The sequence below is a fragment of the Pleurodeles waltl genome, chromosome 1_1 (genome assembly GCF_031143425.1).
Source record: "Pleurodeles waltl isolate 20211129_DDA chromosome 1_1, aPleWal1.hap1.20221129, whole genome shotgun sequence".
Taxonomy (NCBI): Eukaryota; Metazoa; Chordata; class Amphibia; order Caudata; family Salamandridae; genus Pleurodeles; species Pleurodeles waltl.
Genome location: NC_090436.1, coordinates 663,336,227 through 663,354,099, shown reverse-complemented (window position 1 = coordinate 663,354,099; position 17,873 = coordinate 663,336,227). Strand labels below are relative to the sequence as shown.

General features: G+C 42.6%; 1 protein-coding gene across 1 annotated transcript in view; it reads left to right on the top strand.

Annotated features, from left to right (window-relative positions):
* PRDM6 (PR/SET domain 6) overlaps window positions 1-17,853 on the top strand; it is a 249,583-nt gene extending 231,730 nt beyond the window's left edge. The window contains exon 7 of the mRNA XM_069221885.1: window positions 16,978-17,853. Within this exon, the coding sequence (XP_069077986.1) occupies window positions 16,978-17,092 (115 nt within the window). The 3' untranslated portion in view covers window positions 17,093-17,853. The remainder of the gene's footprint in view (window positions 1-16,977) is intronic.
* Window positions 17,854-17,873: the final 20 nt, after the last annotated feature.

Here is a 17,873-nt window from a genome sequence, read left to right as displayed (position 1 = left end):
GATGAAAAGTGGCACATCTACCTAGGTGTGTCACTTTGTTAATATGGAGCAAAGAAAGCGCCACCAGTGTGTCAGAAAGAGTGACGTACTGGTGGTGCACGATCCTTGTAAATAGGCCCCAAAGTTATTTCTCCTCATGACGCCTCCCATGGGGAGGTACGGAGTTTTGATGCATTACCAGGTTTACAGATTCTTGTAAATCTGGGAATGTGTCAAAACATATGGATGTTGCAAGGGGAAACCCATCTCAACACCCATGGAATGCCTCCTTGACTTAGAGTATGGCAAGGCAGCGCAAAGCGTACTCCATATCTATGAGGCCATGCAAAGCCACGCAGGGTAGCCTTGTGTCGCCGCCATGCTGGGTAGCTTTGGGTCGCCTCATAGATATGATTGAGAGGCCTGAACCACCGGAGTGAACATCTATTGATGGTTTCTACATCATGGAATGCCCAAAAAATCCATCCCTGTCTACAGGTTTACTCATTTAAAATTATGCTTAGTAATGGAATTTTAAGTGTGTGTGTATAAATCTATGTACCAATTCAAAATCCCACGATTTTGTGAACCAGGAACCTCTAAATTTAAACTAATGTATGCAAATGTGTTCCTTTAGGAGTACTATGAAATGTTTACTATTCACAAAATCTGAATTTAGACTCCTAAATGGATTTGCTCAGTCACTAGTAAAACACAACTGAAGATCGGAGAGGGGATCACACATTCCAAAATTGGCAGGAGTGTAGAGAAAGGGATTTCTTCTAAAGAAAAGTGTTTTCCCCTCGGACAAAAAAAATAACAAAGTGCAAACGCCACGTGCAGTACGTTTAGGTCTTTCTAAACTTATGTGCTAGCATACAAAAACGGTTAGTCATGCGAACAGTATGTAGTTCAAAAATAATTTCAGAACTATTCTTGGGAAATGGTGACTGTCACAGATGGTCACTAGGAAACCTGTAATTCTTTTTGAGGTCCATAAAAGTCGGAATCTTACACCAGACGCAGACTGAAGTACAGGAGTACATTTCTGACTACTATAAATGCGGCAATTCATATATCTAATGGTAACTCATATTAGTGGGCAGTTTGAGTTTTGAAACCAGGCTATAGAGTTTCTTAAAATTCTAAAAAAAATCCTACAGGTAGATACAAAAAAAATGCTAATTCACTAGTGACAACACAAAGAAAAAAGCTCACCTGAGATCGTGGTGGTGAAAATGACACCAATAGAGCACCAGCTCTCAACTAAAGAATATGACGTGTAGCTTCGGTTTTCTGAAGGTTGGAACTGGCTTTGCTGATTATGGCCATCAGCGCATCTCTAATGCAGCCCGCGCGTGCGCAGACTGCACAGCTGCACCGCCCTCCACTGAATGTGTGAGAGACACAGGAAGCCAGCCAAACATAGTGCCAACAATAAGATTGATTTTATCTGGCTGCTGTGTAAATAGATTTTAGTAATTAATTGAAGAGGTTTCAGGGTCAAAATGGGAAATAGATTTCTTTTAATGTTAAGGTGTTACTTACGTGTAACCTTGTTGGCTCCACTTAATTTTTTTTCCTTAACATCCCGTTTTTGTCATTTTTCCGATAGGCACCATTCTTCTCTATTTAAAGCCATTCATTTGTTTATTTTGTAAGCGATAATTGTTTTCCCCGTCTTTGTTTTGTCGCTGCATGGCCTCCTTCTTTAGAGACTGTATGTTGTGCCTTTCGTTAGCAGATTGCTTATAAAATGTGCTTGTGGCGTGGTGCATGCTGGGATGATCTGCCCTGCCCCAGCTGCAGTCTTTTAATGCAGTCTGCCGATGACATCCTAATCTATGTTTACTTGAAAAGTGCAAAGCTGAAGAAGTCCATTGGCATAATTAAATCTGCCAGTCTCTTGTCCATTTTTAGGGCCTGCCACAGAATGACAATACCGAACCTGTGCTCTGTGTTTCACAGCTTGTAGAAATATGGGATGGTTTGAACTCAATAGAGAGTGTATAGCTCATCCATTTTGCAATTTGATGCCCTGCATAAAGATGACCCATCCTCTTGCACAACACCCTTTACCTCTTCAGACAGAAAAGCACTTCACTGGAGTTCAGGTGAGGACTAAAGATTAACTTCTAAGCACCACCTCTGGCTTTACCATACCCTATGGCGCCAGAAACCATTCGACTAAAAGCATCAGTCAAGCCGGGTTTCCCCATCCCACCTATGCACGGATCTGAAATCAACATTTGTTAAATTAACACTCCAACCCGTCTACCCACCTCCTAATAAGAACTAAAGGGGGCAGATTTAAGAGCTCCTGGCCCCACCTTTGTGCTGCCATAGCATCATTTTTTTTTACACTAAGGCAGCGCTAAAGTGGCATTTTCACTTCACCATATTTACAAAGTGGCACAAAGCATACATTGTGCCACTTTTTAAACCCTTGGGCCACATTATGCCTGTGCTAGGCATAATGTGTTCCTCCGTGGGGGGGCGAAAAATATGGCTCAAGGAAATTTACTTGTTTAAAGCAGGCATTAAAAGGGGGCTTCCATTATTTATAATTGGTCCCTATGTACTCTGCAGGAGTAGCGCTAACATTTTGGTGCTACTTCTGCAGAGTATATCAATAGCATAAAAAAAAGACGCTATTGCCCCCTACCCTGCACCATTATGTGGCGTGTTTTAAATACAGCACAGAAATGGCGGCAGCAGTAGGGGGCGGCGCTAACGGGAGCAAGGAAAGTGGCACTGCACTAGGTGTAGCGTCACTTTTCTTGAATCTGTCCCTAAGTCTTCTGTGCTTTGTCCTTCAAAAGCGCTTGAAATTGACTGCACAGTAGTGAAAGCTCTTTACATAAAAAAGTAGGTTCCCAAATCCTTTTATTGGGACATTTTACCATAATCTCTTGAATGCAAAAAGGGACTAGTCCTCTGCGGCCAGAGCACATGCTGCAGTATCACTCTTGTGGCAGTGCCCTTTATGCTCCCTGCAAGGCGATAGGTTTGAAGGATAGTCATGCTTGAATCCAGAAACAATTTATTGCTCGAGGAATAATCTACCCCTTCTTCCATTAGACTGTTTTTGTTTGAGAGCATGGTTGCGATGCTAAGAAAGAGAGGGGAGTAGACTATACACAGCCATGGACTTCCGTTCCTACCTTTGTTTAGATGTCTTCACACAGAACATGAAGAATGCTCTAAATTGACCTTTCGACAGACCAAAGCATAATTCATTGTTGAGTAGTTGCATCACTTTTTTTAGACCCAATTATAGCAACACATACATTTCTGTTGGATAGATATGCACTATGAGTCAAACAGAACATCAATGCTATCATGCTTCAGATGTCCAATAAATTGCATTGCTAAGTTCTGCCTACAATACAATAAAATTGTGTCTCAAAGTGACACTTGTCTCTTGGTATAAGCAGAGGACAAGTGGTAGGCATAGTGGATTTGCACAGCCAGAGCTTATCCCTCAGTTTCAGGTAGCTGCTTTGCTGATCCAGATATAGGTGCCATTCTATTCTCTCATCATTGATACCAAGATAAATATGTTTGAACAGTGGATTCTCACTAAATATCACTCAGTAATACAAATTTAGGAAAGTATACTATGATAAATGCAACACGTGGACTCCTTCTTCAACAACCTCACCACGACAACTACTAAACTTCCACTTCACAAATCTTTTCTGTTAGTACTTGTGTCTTTTTCCTGTCTTATGTATAAATTACTTCTTAGTATCTATAACAGATCCAAAAAGCATTCCCAGACGTAGGTGTGACTCTCTGATAAATATCCATTTCGGGTCTTTCTTGCTATAGGATCTGATTTGCAAATATGCTTTTTGGTGTGTAAGCAAGTCTGGAGTAAGATAAACCCGCCCACAAAAATTGTATTGTGAACAAGTCATGGAACTTCAGGAGTGGTTCAAGCTTAATACTGGTGTAAGTTACAAGTACTCATAGAAAAAGCTGGTTAAATTGGACACTTACCTCTAAAGGTCGAGTGAAACTACCCGCTAGAGCTCTCATTCTGTTGTATTCTCTGCTACTCAATTTCTGTTATGAAGACCTGTTGTACGCAGAAGGATATTTAAGGTGTTTAGACCGAGTGAAGCTGATTCACAAAAGCGTTTATGAGCACTACAAGGATATTCTTTTTATGTACTGCTACATGCCTTTATGAATTGGCCTTGGAATGTCCAACTTCCTATTCAGCACAAAGAGGGCAATGTCATTTGTATTTGCACTAATTTTAAATGAATCATGTAAAAGTACACTAAAGAACACTGCACGAGTTTTGCATTATGTACCTCAAAATGCCTTTGTAAATGGGTCCCTTGATATGTGTGAGACACCAATGGTACTTCAAGACCCAGAAGCCTTGGCTTATAATCACTGTTTAGACATTGGTTCAAACACTTGAACCTGCAAGCCTCTATCTCTCTGCTATAATCAGTGAATGTGCCACCAGGTTTATCTTTTAACTGGATGGTTTCCAATGCTTCTTTAAGAGATGAGCCAAAGACGCTTGGATATTCAGGTAAACAGTATCAATTCCTATAACATGCCACTTTTAAAATGACCACTATATCACCGATGAGACCCTACAAGATGCATGTGTGTCCTATTTCCATGCACCAAACAATATGCTGTTATGTGACCACAAGCTCATTATCCTAATGACATATATAGGAAATAAAGCATGCAGTTAACAGTTAATTGGGGTGTACAGCTTGCTGGGTGCACATGCTGTCCACTCAGCGAAGATGGAGAGGGATCATCTAGAGGCAGGTGTACAAGCACAGTGTGGGGAGGAGAGGCTGGTAAACTAACTTACGCCTAGGCAATACAAAACGGTTAGTTGGAAGGGAGTGTATCCAAGAGGAGTAAATGTGTATAGCTAAAAATAATTTTGATCGTAGAATTAAACCTTGAGGTATGGAAGTTAGCAGTACCATTGTCTTACAATCTCAAGAGGACATCTTTCTGTGCCGATGGCAGTATGGAGGATGGGCACCGTTGCCTGACACGATATGCTTGTCATTCTCATTCAATCACTGTGCTATTGCACAACAACATGTTGAAGAGTTTCCATTGGAGGTAGCAATTTTCCCAGTTTCCTTCTGAGATGTCTTTTTGTGTGGATCCTTTACATTTTTGACCTAGACTACGACTTTCCCTTTCCATCCTTCGTAAAACCTAGCCATCATTACCATGATCTACAGAGAAAACCTCCACTTCTTCCTTAAATGACTAAGGAGAGCATGTGAGCATACGTCTTCCAGTAGGTGGGGGTTCAGAGAGAGTGCCAATGTGGCAGTAATAGCCACACATATAGTAGACAATATGTCAGTTATTCACTGAGACATCGACAAAGATTTGGATTCGCTCTCAGTCAGAATATCTACAGGCTGAGGTAAAATAAATTGACAGTGCTGCAGAATGTTTCCTAATTGTAAGAATCAACTTTCTGAATACCGAGCCATACCTACATTTGCAAAATTCTTGTCAGTCCTTTGAAAGATCATGATCAAAACGGTATTCACATTAAAAAGAGACACAAAATGACAGCTAGTGCTTCTGTCATATTGACAAGAAGGAGGCCAACCTCAACCTCAGGACTTGTGGACATGCGTATATGCAGAACAAAAACAAGTATTTGCAATTAAATGGGTCTTGCGTTTGCTCTAGTTAGAGCTATTAGCTTTGTAAATTCCTAACTGGACTTTTATTGCCACTTAAATTGAAAATGAAAAGTAAAAAGTTGACACATGTGAGCCGATTCAAAGCACCATGGCCGCCATGAGCATGAGCGTGAAGGAGAGGCACAAAAAAAAAGAAGTTAGCTCGCAGTCAAACATATCGGCAATTGTGAAATTATCTATGTCACAGGGGCAGTCTGCAAGGCTGTAACAAAGCCATCCCAACGAGGGACAACATAAACCATTTACCAATGATAACAAAGGAATTTTGAAAAGCAAGCCAACAAACAAGTGGAAGTGATGGGCATGTACTGGGCGTGGTTAAAAGCCCACAATACTTACAACAGGTCAAAGCGATTGTGCGCTTGACCTAATGATGGGCAGGAGTGCAGATGATAGTAGTAAAGTGTCAAGTATGAACCTGCAGGGTTGATCTGCCTTCTGGGCAATCAGGCTGTGCCTGATGGGCTGGTCTGACAGATCAGTGTGAGGGCTGTTTTTTTGGCATTTTGTAGACCTGTTTTATGGTCTGCTGGGCATTTTTTTACAGTTAAATTTCCTGATATTAAAATAAAATGTAGTCTTCCATACCTTGTAAAACACTTATACAGCGTGTCTTTTCAGGTTCAAAACTGCCAGATTTGTCAAATGCTGTCCACATTTTTCACTACCTAATTCACTAAAGGGGGCCCCTTTTATTTTGGTGACTAGGCCTATTTTCTGGCCCCAATACAATTGAGACCACAGCACTTGTAAATGCGAATAGTTTTACAATATGACAATAGAAACTGGTGTAGAGGGTCCAAAACCTATAATACAGTAGTCTTCTTGCTGTTCCAAAATGTGATTTATTTAGTTCGCAAAGATACAGCCATCATGTGTTTCGTCACACAGTAACTTTTTCAAGGCTGTAGAAAGATATAGTACGTATAAGCAATATATAGGTGTCAAACCTATTTATACAAAGTGGTGAACATCAGCTATGGTGTGTACCATTTGGGCAAAGGTGATGTGGATTAATTACAAATAAGGTGGGACAGACTTAACCTCAGTGACTGGGCGTAAACAAGAAAGTGCCCATAGGAAAGGAATTAGTGCAGTTTCTAGGGTAACTGTTCCAAGCCCTGTCCAGATTTTGAATTATAGATCACCCAATCACGTGAGGAAGGCACAGTGCACACACAGTTAGAAAATTAGAGATGCAAGGTGCCTGAAGAGTCCAATAGAGATGGTCTGTCAGTAAGTGAATCACCCGACGTTAAGCGACCTACATAAATTGTGGAGGAATCATCTAAAAAGTCCATCTAGATAGTAATGTAAAGCACTGTAAATAAGCTAAGAAAAAAGGAAGAGAAAATGTAACAACTTATGGTGGGAATATTCAATAAGATCTAAGTAGTAATAACATCCATAAAAAATGAATATATAGATATATACCTCTATCCTTATGAACACCCATTGTCCAGTAAGACAAGACTAGGCAAACGATGTGTTGGTAGTAAATGATAGTGCTGGAAGTTATGAAGAATGTGTCCTCTGTGTGTTAAGCAAGTAGTTATCAAACAAATGTGAGGTCAGAAGGCCTATGTTTTAAGGAGAGAATACATATCAACTGAAAGTTAAACACCACAAATAGGGTTGGAGAGACCATTTGGTGTTGTGAGCAGGTACTGTAAGTCCCATTTTAAACACTACGTGCAAAGGGTCTATGTCAATATCAAATTAGCAGTTGCATATAATTGCTAAGAGTAAGGCAGGTGCAGTCTCTTCTATGTAGATTACACTTAGGATGTAAGACCTTAAAGTAAAACTCTTATAATAGTTGCTTAAAAAGAAGGAGGAGCGTGTAGACACGTGGCGCGAGGAGCTAGTAATCACACTGACATGATGCCTTGCTGCCACACTCGGAACTGCGTCACCACAGTTCCGTCCTTTATTTGTACCCTCGTGCTCCGTGCCCCTCCCGGACACGTTGAGCACGTTAACGTGATACAGAGAGCCCGTATGGCTCTCAGTTCCTCTTTACATCTCCCCCATGTTTTACGGCCCATCCACTTTTTCAATGACTCCTTGTTCCTCCAAAGACAGCAGCTCTTTCTCAACAATCGGGCGAAGATGAAACGGCACTCGACGATGTCGCAAAGCCACAGGGACTACATTGGGGTCTATGTGCAATTTGATGCACCTTCCTTTCAAACGACCCAGTCCTTCGAACAGCTGCGGAAACTCCTGGAGAAGGCGCTCCACTTGATTATCATATATTTGACGCGCAAAGAACACCAACTCCAAATCTTCGGCCGTGTGACATCCTAGCAACGTGCCACGATCTCCAGCTACCACATAAAATTTCGCCTCTGTCGATCTGTTTCCACTACTCACAGCCACTTCTACAGTTCCTTTAAGGGGGAGTGGATCTTTACCCCCATAATTGTATATTTTAGTTGCTGTCATGGTAAGTGGCGGGGCAGGTACCAGCTTTTTGAAAAGGGTTTCATCCATGACATTGACAGACGCTCCCGTATCAATGAGTACAGACACCAGCGTGCCATTGACGTGCACCTCACTCATGGGTGGGGGTCTCTTTTTCCCCGACTTTCCTCCCGTAAAGGATATTACAAAAATGTCTTCTTCGTCGTCCTCTTCACAAACTGGACCACTCGCCATCGCCTGATCCCTTGCATCCTCCACACTTTTCGATACAGTCCGGACATTCGTGTCCCTTCCTTTCGGCTCTCCTGGCTTGTTCCTCCTGGATCTGCACACCTTCGCAAAATGATTAGGTTTCCCACAGCGATTGCACGACTGACCTTTGGCCGGACACCCCGCATTCTGTCGATGTTCATAACCACAACTCCCGCAGACTCTCTCACCGGGTTTGCTGGGGTTCATCTTGCGAGGTGTGGCCGGACGTGTCTGGACGGCCTCTACTTGTTCCTCTTTGACTTGAACTACACGAGTCGAAGAAGCAGCAGCCAACGACTGTCCTCTCACTGCCGCCATCGCATCTGCTCGCACTGCCGATAACTCATGTGACCTCGCTAAAATCAGAATATCGTCAAGGGACATGCCCTGTTGCCGAAGGATAAGCTTTCTCAAAGCATTGGACCGACATCCTTGAATAATCTGCGCTCGGATTTCTTCTTGCTGGTTCAGCCCCGTGCACGAACTCACTAGTTTCCTCAATCGGGCGTAAAACATATCCATAGACTCTACTTCCGTCTGTTGCGCCTGTCTCAGTTTGAACCTTTCATAATCCGAGTTAAGCTGAGGATCAAAATGTCTGTTCAACGCAGTCACTGCTGCATCAAAGTCCGACCTTTCACCTGTATCCGGCAAAGAATCAAACAACTCTTGTAGCTCGTCTCCCCCCATCAGCAACATCACCGACCTGCGCACAGCTCCATCCATTTCTCGGGTTGCACAAAAATAGTTTTCTAGGCGATTGATCCATAGACGCCACCTTGGCGCAGCAGTGGTCGGGTCAATCAGTTGGCTAAACGGTGGCAAAGAGGTAATCGAGGAGTGAACGCTATTGTTTAGTGGAGCTGGGAGTTGGGGATTCCCTGGTGGTTGAGGGGGATTGGCATTGTTTGCATTGTCTGGCGGTGGTGCACTCATTTTTACACCCCTTCAATATAGTGTCTTTCCCAAGTCAACATTCTTTTCCCCTTTTCTTTTATTAACTGTGTTTAAATTTGTTGTTTTTTTTTTTTTTTTTTATTTTTTTTTTTTATCCAACACGCTCCCACCTGCGTGTCAGTTTCAGCTCTGTTATAGCTGAGACGCTGTTATGGGCAGCGCTCAGCTTACACGGCTCTTCTTCAGCACATCCGCTGCTTCCTCCAGCGAGCGGAGTGCTCTTTACGGCCTTCCAGCCCCACGTGGCAGACGCGCTGCCTCGCTCCAGCGAGCGGAGCGCTTTTCAAAGCCTTACAGCCCCACGTGGCAGACGCGCTGCCTCGCTCCAGCGAGCAGAGCGTTCTTCAGGGCCTCACGACCCCACGTGTCAGACGCGCTGCTTCGCTCCCGCGAGCAGAGCGTTTTTTTTTTTTGAAGCGATCACTGCCCCACGTGGCAGTCAACACGAAGGCGGAGCCGGGCCTGGCTTCTTTATTTTTGAGTTTCCCCGATTGGGAACTCATAAGCATGTGACGGTCTTTTCTTGGGCGGGGCCGTACTGCTGGCTCACCTTCTTGGGTTTCCCCGACCGGGAAACCACACCACACCCTTCTCAATCGGGCGCTCGACAGCCAGGGCTCCCGCCGTGACTTTTCCAGCCGGCAGCACCTCTCTTGCAAGTAAGCTCCTACACGCCTACAGTACTGGACATTTTAATTTGTTCATACCGCGCTAACTCGCATCCCACTCGTCGCCATTGTAGACACGTGGCGCGAGGAGCTAGTAATCACACTGACACGATGCCTTGCTGCCACACTCGGAACTGCGTCACCACAGTTCCGTCCTTTATTTGTACCCTCGTGCTCCGTGCCCCTCCCGGACACGTTGAGCACGTTAACGTGATACAGAGAGCCCGTATGGCTCTCAGTTCCTCTTTACAGAGCGTTCCGTTCTATGTAAACACGCTTTAGAATATAAGACCACAACAGAGAGACTGGTATGGTAGCTAGAAATACAGAGTCTATGCTCGGAGTATCATAGAACTCCGGTGCAACCCATGTAACGACTTAGTGTACTAGGAGCCATTATAGTACAAGCGTAACACGTATAAGACAGTGTCAAGTGGGACGCTCCCTTACCTGTGTCCCCGTTGTGCTTTCGTCGTAAATTCAGAGTTCCCGACAGTAATTGGAAAGCCATAATTATGGGGCGTTTATAAAGCCCCGTAGTAGAAGTCAAAAACGGACTCACCATACGTAATCTATATGTCATGGCCGACATGTTCCATGTTTCGGCTAGTCTATTTTCTGGCCCTGTCTGACCCTACGAACCCGTGCTCTCAAAACTTGCAAGTATGGCAGAGGTTAGTGCAGATTTGAATGATGAGAGCACAACCGTGTGAGTGATCTTAGATTTAATGAAAAAGAGAGTCACAAATAAAATACTCTTCTTGCTGTGAAACACCAAATAAAGAGGATTGGGCTCTTTAAGACGCAGCTGTACGTAATGAAAGTACCTCGGATTGATTCTCCACTACTTCAGTTCTGTAAACTATTTTAGAATTGGTGACTGTTGTGGAATGCTGTTCTACTGTGATGCCTGTAAATAGGGACTTGCACATCTCAGGCCCCAGGCCATGCAATAAAAGCCATCTGAAAACTGACATATTTCTTTTCAGCAAGACAAACAAAAACACACCTAGAATGGTAAAATAGCGAAGATTCCAAACATATCTCTAGGCCATTCTAAATCTTCATCTGATGAAAAAATCTGTAGTTTTAAACACTTTGATAATTTATGAGGTAGACACTGTTTCTGTTACTTAATAGGAAAGTGTGCATAAATGACGCCATTTCCTGTGTAATACAAGTATATAATGCTCATAAGATGCAAATTTTCTCCTTAATAGCAGAAAATAGAGCTATTTAAAAAACGTATATGCTCAGCCTGTGGCATCATAAGTAGGCAGGTCTACTATTGTTTACCATGGGGACACAGGCCTCCTGTCTGAATTGGCGGGATATTTTCGAACAATGAAAATATGATTTCACGCACCTTGTTTTTTGTAGTATAATACTCTCTTGTTCTGTCATTTAATATGCAGATAGTCCCTCCCACCTCGCATGATAGTCTTGGAACATGGCACGCTTCTTTTGCCCAATGAAAGTCAAGCATAACTGTGTATAAAACGCCCCTCATTAAACATAGCTGCAGTGCGTGCATCGCGAATGGTATTCTCGGAAATTCCTGCTGGAGTCCCATCCTGACACACTGAATGTCCTGCTTGAAAACTTAACTTCCATAAAATTGTTTAACTTTATATGATCTCAGAATACAAATGCATCGGTAATTCTGGCCCCCCTATTCATATACAAACAGCATTATATGTTAAATATTAAATATGGACCTTAGAATTTGACAGATGTTGGACATCCACCAAGAAGTGGACGTGACATTCCAGCAGAAACCGGTGGATGTCATGTTTACCCTACTTAGAGTGCCTAGAGACCACATACACTCTAAATACGGCAGGCGGGACATCGACCTCATTTTGGCAGAGATACTGCATCCACAGGGCCTATCTCTGTGCTTGTGAGGACATGCGTGATAAAAACGTTTCTGAATTCAAGTTCGACGACAATTACAATCATATAACATGGTATGAACATACAACTTCAAGCGCAAGGTTTCAAACCAGTCACGGACTGAAATTGTACTCTGAGTCGAATTCTTGACATCACAAAGTCCGTGTGATTGCTTGGAGTAATTCACCAGCCTCCCACCAAACCCTTTAAATGTGAACAGCATTGTTACCCATTTTAGAGAATGAAAATAACTTGCATATTGTTGATGCTTTACTGTGTATTCGGGATTTTTTCCTGCACCCTTCTGTCCATCAGTTCGGTCTGCCTTTTAATCCTCCTGAGAAAATCCCAGTGTAGCCATTTTAGCGTAATGCGTCAATCTGAGATTTCAAAGAAGCCTCTTTGGAAGCCACTAGGCCAGAGTATGTTTAACATGAAATATCTATTGCAGAGGAAAACCAGAAGAAAACATTAAAATGAGTAAAAACGACAGCGCCACAAGTATGGGCACAGTCAATTGCACTGTCTCACACACTCAGCTAATTCCTCCTGTAGAAATTGATTCTGGTGCTTTCCTGATAACCCCCAAGCGTGCTCAGTCTGAATACAATATTTTGCAAGTTTGTCAAGTGATGAAAGGTAGTATATTTTGGCACACTAATCCACTAACTAATCAGTTTTCTAATAAACAATCAGCAATACACTAATGTGTCATCAGCACTTCAGGCCTCTGCCGAGGATGATCTGCGCGCCGACGTTAATGAATACACCAAAAATCATTAGCTGATCAATACTTCTGAGTTATTCTCATTGAGCTGATAGGTCTGATACATTAAAGCTGACATTTTACATTTGTCAAGATCACAGTGCAGTTTTTAACAGTGGAGCAGGCGGCTAAAAATATTCCCAGATAGACAATCAAAGAAACACAACTTATTTATGCTGACACGCCATGGCTGGCTGAGTAGTTTAGATAAATGAAAATGTAATCTCAGCACTCTGCCTTGCCTCAACAGAACATTCTTTCTCTGAAACTTATGAGTAAGTGCGGCGGTCAAGAGGCACTCATGAAGCATCATTTCTTTGCTATGATAGCGCGGTCCCTGACAGGCCGCATAATGTAGTCCCGCCGCAGCCGAACCGCTGTCGCTAGGGATGCAACGAGGAGGCGGTGGGGGCAAGAGCCTTGCTAGTTTACTGTGCACCCCAGAGCCTGGTGACATGCTGATTCAGGGGTAAGCCAAGTGTGCCAGGCTTTACCTTATCATTCAGCATTCAACGGGGTGTAACAAGCTTGGTTACCGACAGTATTTGCACAATTTACGCTACACAGTGACCACCAGCACTTCAGTCCTGTTAATGGCACAAAGTTTTTGAAGGATGAAGGATGTTAGGTATTTTTTTTAACCTTATCATGGATGTAGTGGAATTGGATCACACGCTATGGCTTTACCACTTAACCTTATGTGTGTGCAACCAGTAATTTGCATCGAAAATAGATCTCTCCACAAAATTACAGTTTAAACTCACATTTAAATGATATTTGCAACTGTGTTTGAGGACAATTGCGACTAAACCTTCTCACCAAGGAATAAAAGACAGAAAAAAACACACAAGAAGGATGATTTCCGATTGGAAGCATAAAGCCATAATCACAGGCCTGTCCAATCGGATAGAGCCAGGTAGTACTTAATTGGAGTTGGTGGTTGCAGGTGGGGCCCACCAGCAATCATTTTTGGAGACCAGCACTTATTTTAACTCGAAATGCTTTGATCCAAAACAAGAGAGAGGAAAACATAAAAGGGGGAACAAAGAAGGAAGAGAAAGATGGAAAAACAGTGTCAAATGGTGAAATCAGGGATATAAAAAAAACCAGCAAGAGACAGGCAGGGAGTGCCTGTAGTGATTCAAAGAGGCATAAGGTAGAACCAAGATTATGCAGACTTGGGTGTTTGGTGCGGACCTACAGTAGCACTGACATGGACTGCTGGGCTCTGCCCTTATTCTTTTACAAATTAAGCACAGGTTTCAGTTTGAAATCTCAAAGGGCCAACTTAGCCAGCTGGCCTAGCATGTCCTGCAATATGAGTACCATTGCATCGAATGATGGTGACCTCTGTTGTTCACAGCCATGTTAAACTATATGAATACTCATAAGCTAGGAGTCACTACTAATATCAAGTATAGGCTGGTCGATCCCTTGTAAAAAGTGATAACATAATTGTGTAATTAGCAGATTGAACATGCCATATCACATACTGTAGCCTGAGCAACCTTCAGTGAACTATTGACCATAGTATTGGTTGAGGAAAACAAGACTCATTTAGTGAGAGACTTGTAAAACCCTAAAAATAAACATAGAAGAATCCATTGAATTTTAGTTTCTGGTCTCAAAAGTATTTTTCCTGCTGTACAGCTGAATCCAATAAAAACCTTGCTTTGAACAGGACTTCTTTCAGTGTTTTGAAGTCGTTTACAAGTGGCTGGTCAACACTTCACCTCAACCTCATGTTTTTTTCAAAAAAGAATATGTTGCTGTCCCGCCTGTAACTTCTCACTGTATCCCGTGAAGCCTAGGCAGTAACTAATTGTAATAGATGTTATATGCATATTATGGTCCCTAGCAGCATATGACAGCTTTGAGATGCTGCGTCAGGGTCAAGTGAGTTGTCACGCGCTTTAGGCCCCAGGCAGTACAATATAGTGAAGCCAACTTGTAAGAATTACCTACCAAAGGTCTTATACAATTAGCAAAATGTCTCTGTGATATTTCTGGCTGAAATGGTGCAGTTATGGAGGTACTTGCCCTGTGGGATTCTCCCCAGCTCTTGCTGTTTTCTTCTGGGTCGAACCACGTGCTCAGTTTTCGATCCATAAGACCGATATTATAAATCAGTTAGATATTTCAGTGCATCATCTTGGTCACTTGCCTACTATACGTGGTGCTGTGTTATTCTCATAGTTCCATGCAACCCATCATTAGATCACCCACTTGCTCTGGAGGTGTCGTCGAAGCTTTGTATCACCTTGTATTATAATATAAACAACAGCAAAAGGAAGGCCCAGCGCACCGTGACTGGAAGGTCTTGGGGAGATTACAGGAGTAGTGCGGACTCGAGGAGAGACACGTATCTAGTTATTTGGCAGTGTAGGCAAGGTGATGTGTGCATCTTCCAGTCAGATTGCTTTTGTAACAAAAGAAAAAGACAGAGTGGGAAACTGTGAAGTCTACACAATCTCTGTGAAAGGGGCAGAGTTTGGACTTTATTGTGGCTTTACATGTTTTTGTTTGTGAGTATATATTCAAGAAGTACCAATAAATGTGTTCTTTGATAAAGTTGAGGTTTCTGGTGTTTATACAATGGCAACTTTGAGCTGTTTTTTATTTTTGAATCTACTCTGCAGGAAGAGACAAAGGGTACTTCGTAGGGGGGCATGCACAATTGTGGGGATCCCCTTACATTTACCATGATTTAAAATATGCTACTTTAGATTTAAAAAAATCGCCCCAAGAAATCCTCTGACTTGCCACATGACCACACAGGATGTGACCCTTAGCTCCCAGGGGACAGAAGAGGCAAGTAGATATGACTACACGAGTTGACTCTTCTAACTACATTGTCACTCAAGCTCCTAAGAACCACAATACCACAGAAGAGTCCTCTTCTAAAACATACAAGAGATGCCTTAGATGACTTCATAGCCACACAAGAACCACTTGATCACGAATTAAGTACATCACACACACAAGTAGCCTCCTAGTAACAACATGACCATAGATAAGCCACTTATAGTACTGAAGGGTGGCTTTACCTAGTGACCTCGCAGCACACCAAGGACCTGATTCTGATTTGGCCACTATCTGATGCCATAAACCGACTTTGAAGTGTTTGAAATTCATCAGGTGCAATAACTATTACAAGTTTTTGGTAAATAGTATTCAGATTATGGTACTTATTGTACCATAATCTGCATGACCTGTTAATTACAAGTCATTTTTGCTCTAATGAATATGTCAGGTTTGACCTGCAGATAGTCATCATAAAAGTTGAGTTTATGTGATAAATAACTAGCATCAATTCTGAGTTTTTCCCAGTAAAAGCGAATAGCATATGGTTTTTGGCACTTGCAGCATTTAGATCTCATGAGCAAGTAACTCCTGGACCCTTTTCCGCCATTAAATTCTGGCAGGTGTCACCTGTAGAAATCTAATGGGGGTGCGGACTCTATCACACCCAGTTATTACCAAGGCTATAAAATCCGCACAACATATAATTCCTTCCCTGTGCAAACACAGCTTTGCGCAACAGTGGGAATTATTTGGGCAAGTCATGAAGGGGCCCTAAGAAAAACTGAAAGGGGCATTAGTTTGTTTTTATACTGAAACTTTTTCAGGAACAAATAGTATTTGCACACTGGTAAATTTACATGGTCCATTGTGTAGCCAAATTAACATAAAAAACAATCCAAACAATATATGCATTTCACAGGACTATTATGAATCGTAGCAACCCCAACCTTATTAAAGGGCCTACCAGCGCAGGGTGAGTGATTTATCATAGAAGATGACCACCACCAGCCCCTTTCCGTGTCCCATTGTAAGCTTCATGAGACTCCGAGCCCAGAATTCCAGATTTTAAATCAGCAAAAGGTGATATTGTTTTTCTCATGAATTTCTCTCGGGGGGTCACAAAGCCTAAAACTGCAGACAAGCTGCTTCTTTGATGGCTCACTCTTAAAAAATCTCTTTTTGTTCTGTGTCTATTTGACGTGACAGCTCCCCGGGCCTGAGTGGGGCAGGCCTCTCTGGAGAAATCACCTCCCCACTGCCTATTGACAGGTTCTTCTGTTCTGAAGCACAAAGGCCCTTGTCCCATCACCAGCGTCGTGGCCTTGAAAGTAGCCCACCAATTACACCCCAGAGCCGGTAAAATCTGATGCCACTTTTGAGTGTCTGTTCCGATTAGGCAGGATGAAGGGAAAAAGCCCCCCCTCCCTTTCCCCTCCTATCCTCTTGCCCCCTCCCCCGCCTACAGAGCAGTTCCCCAGTTCTCAATTTTCTCTCTTGCCTCCCCCAGGTGCGAGAGGTGCGATAGGAGCTTCACACAGGCCACCCAGCTGAGTCGACACCAGAGGATGCCCAATGAGTGTAAGCCAATCACAGAGAGCACAGAATCAATTGAAGTGGATTAACTGATTGACTGGCTGGAATTAAACTGCAATGGAAAGTCATGATTAAATGTCACGGACACTTAAACAAAACCAAAGATTTCCTCTGAGCAACTTTCAATCAGCCCCAGAAAACCAAAAGCAGTAATAAAATAAAGTAAGATGTTAAGAGATATTGATCCTGGCGCCGAACCGAGACCAGGGGAGAGATTATTTATTTATGACTGGGGATGAGCCTTTTTTCCAATGGACAATGAGTTCTCCGGGACGGCTCGACTTCTGCGTCCCGCTTTCCTGTAAAGCTTTATATATATATATATATATATATAAGAAGCCTTTTTTAGTTATTTAAATACCAAAGCAAGGAAGCAGGTGGGGTTTTGCCGCCCACGGCTGTGACTGAGAACGCACATGGACTTGTTTATCTTTGCACCTTTTTTTTTTCTTTTTGTAGCATGACTCGAGGGACTTGGATGTAGTCCTTTTTCGAAAATTATTGTTATTATTGATTTGTTTCATTTTCCCCTCTTGTTTTTACTTTGTCTCTATGCGACCAACGCAGAAACGTGTGCACCTGAAAGAGAGCGTGATGCTGAAGAGATTGAAAGGGAAAGCCCGCCTTCGCTTCGGAACAAAGTGGACATGTTTTTGCCATCCTTTTTTTTTGTTTTTGTAAAAGACAGATAAATAATACTCTGTGCACTTTTCATGTAAACCATTGACTCGGAGGCGAAGCTCCGACGTGGGAGGTTTTGAAGGAAAACGGATGATGCAATATTTGAAATAAAAGATAAAAATGTTGTGT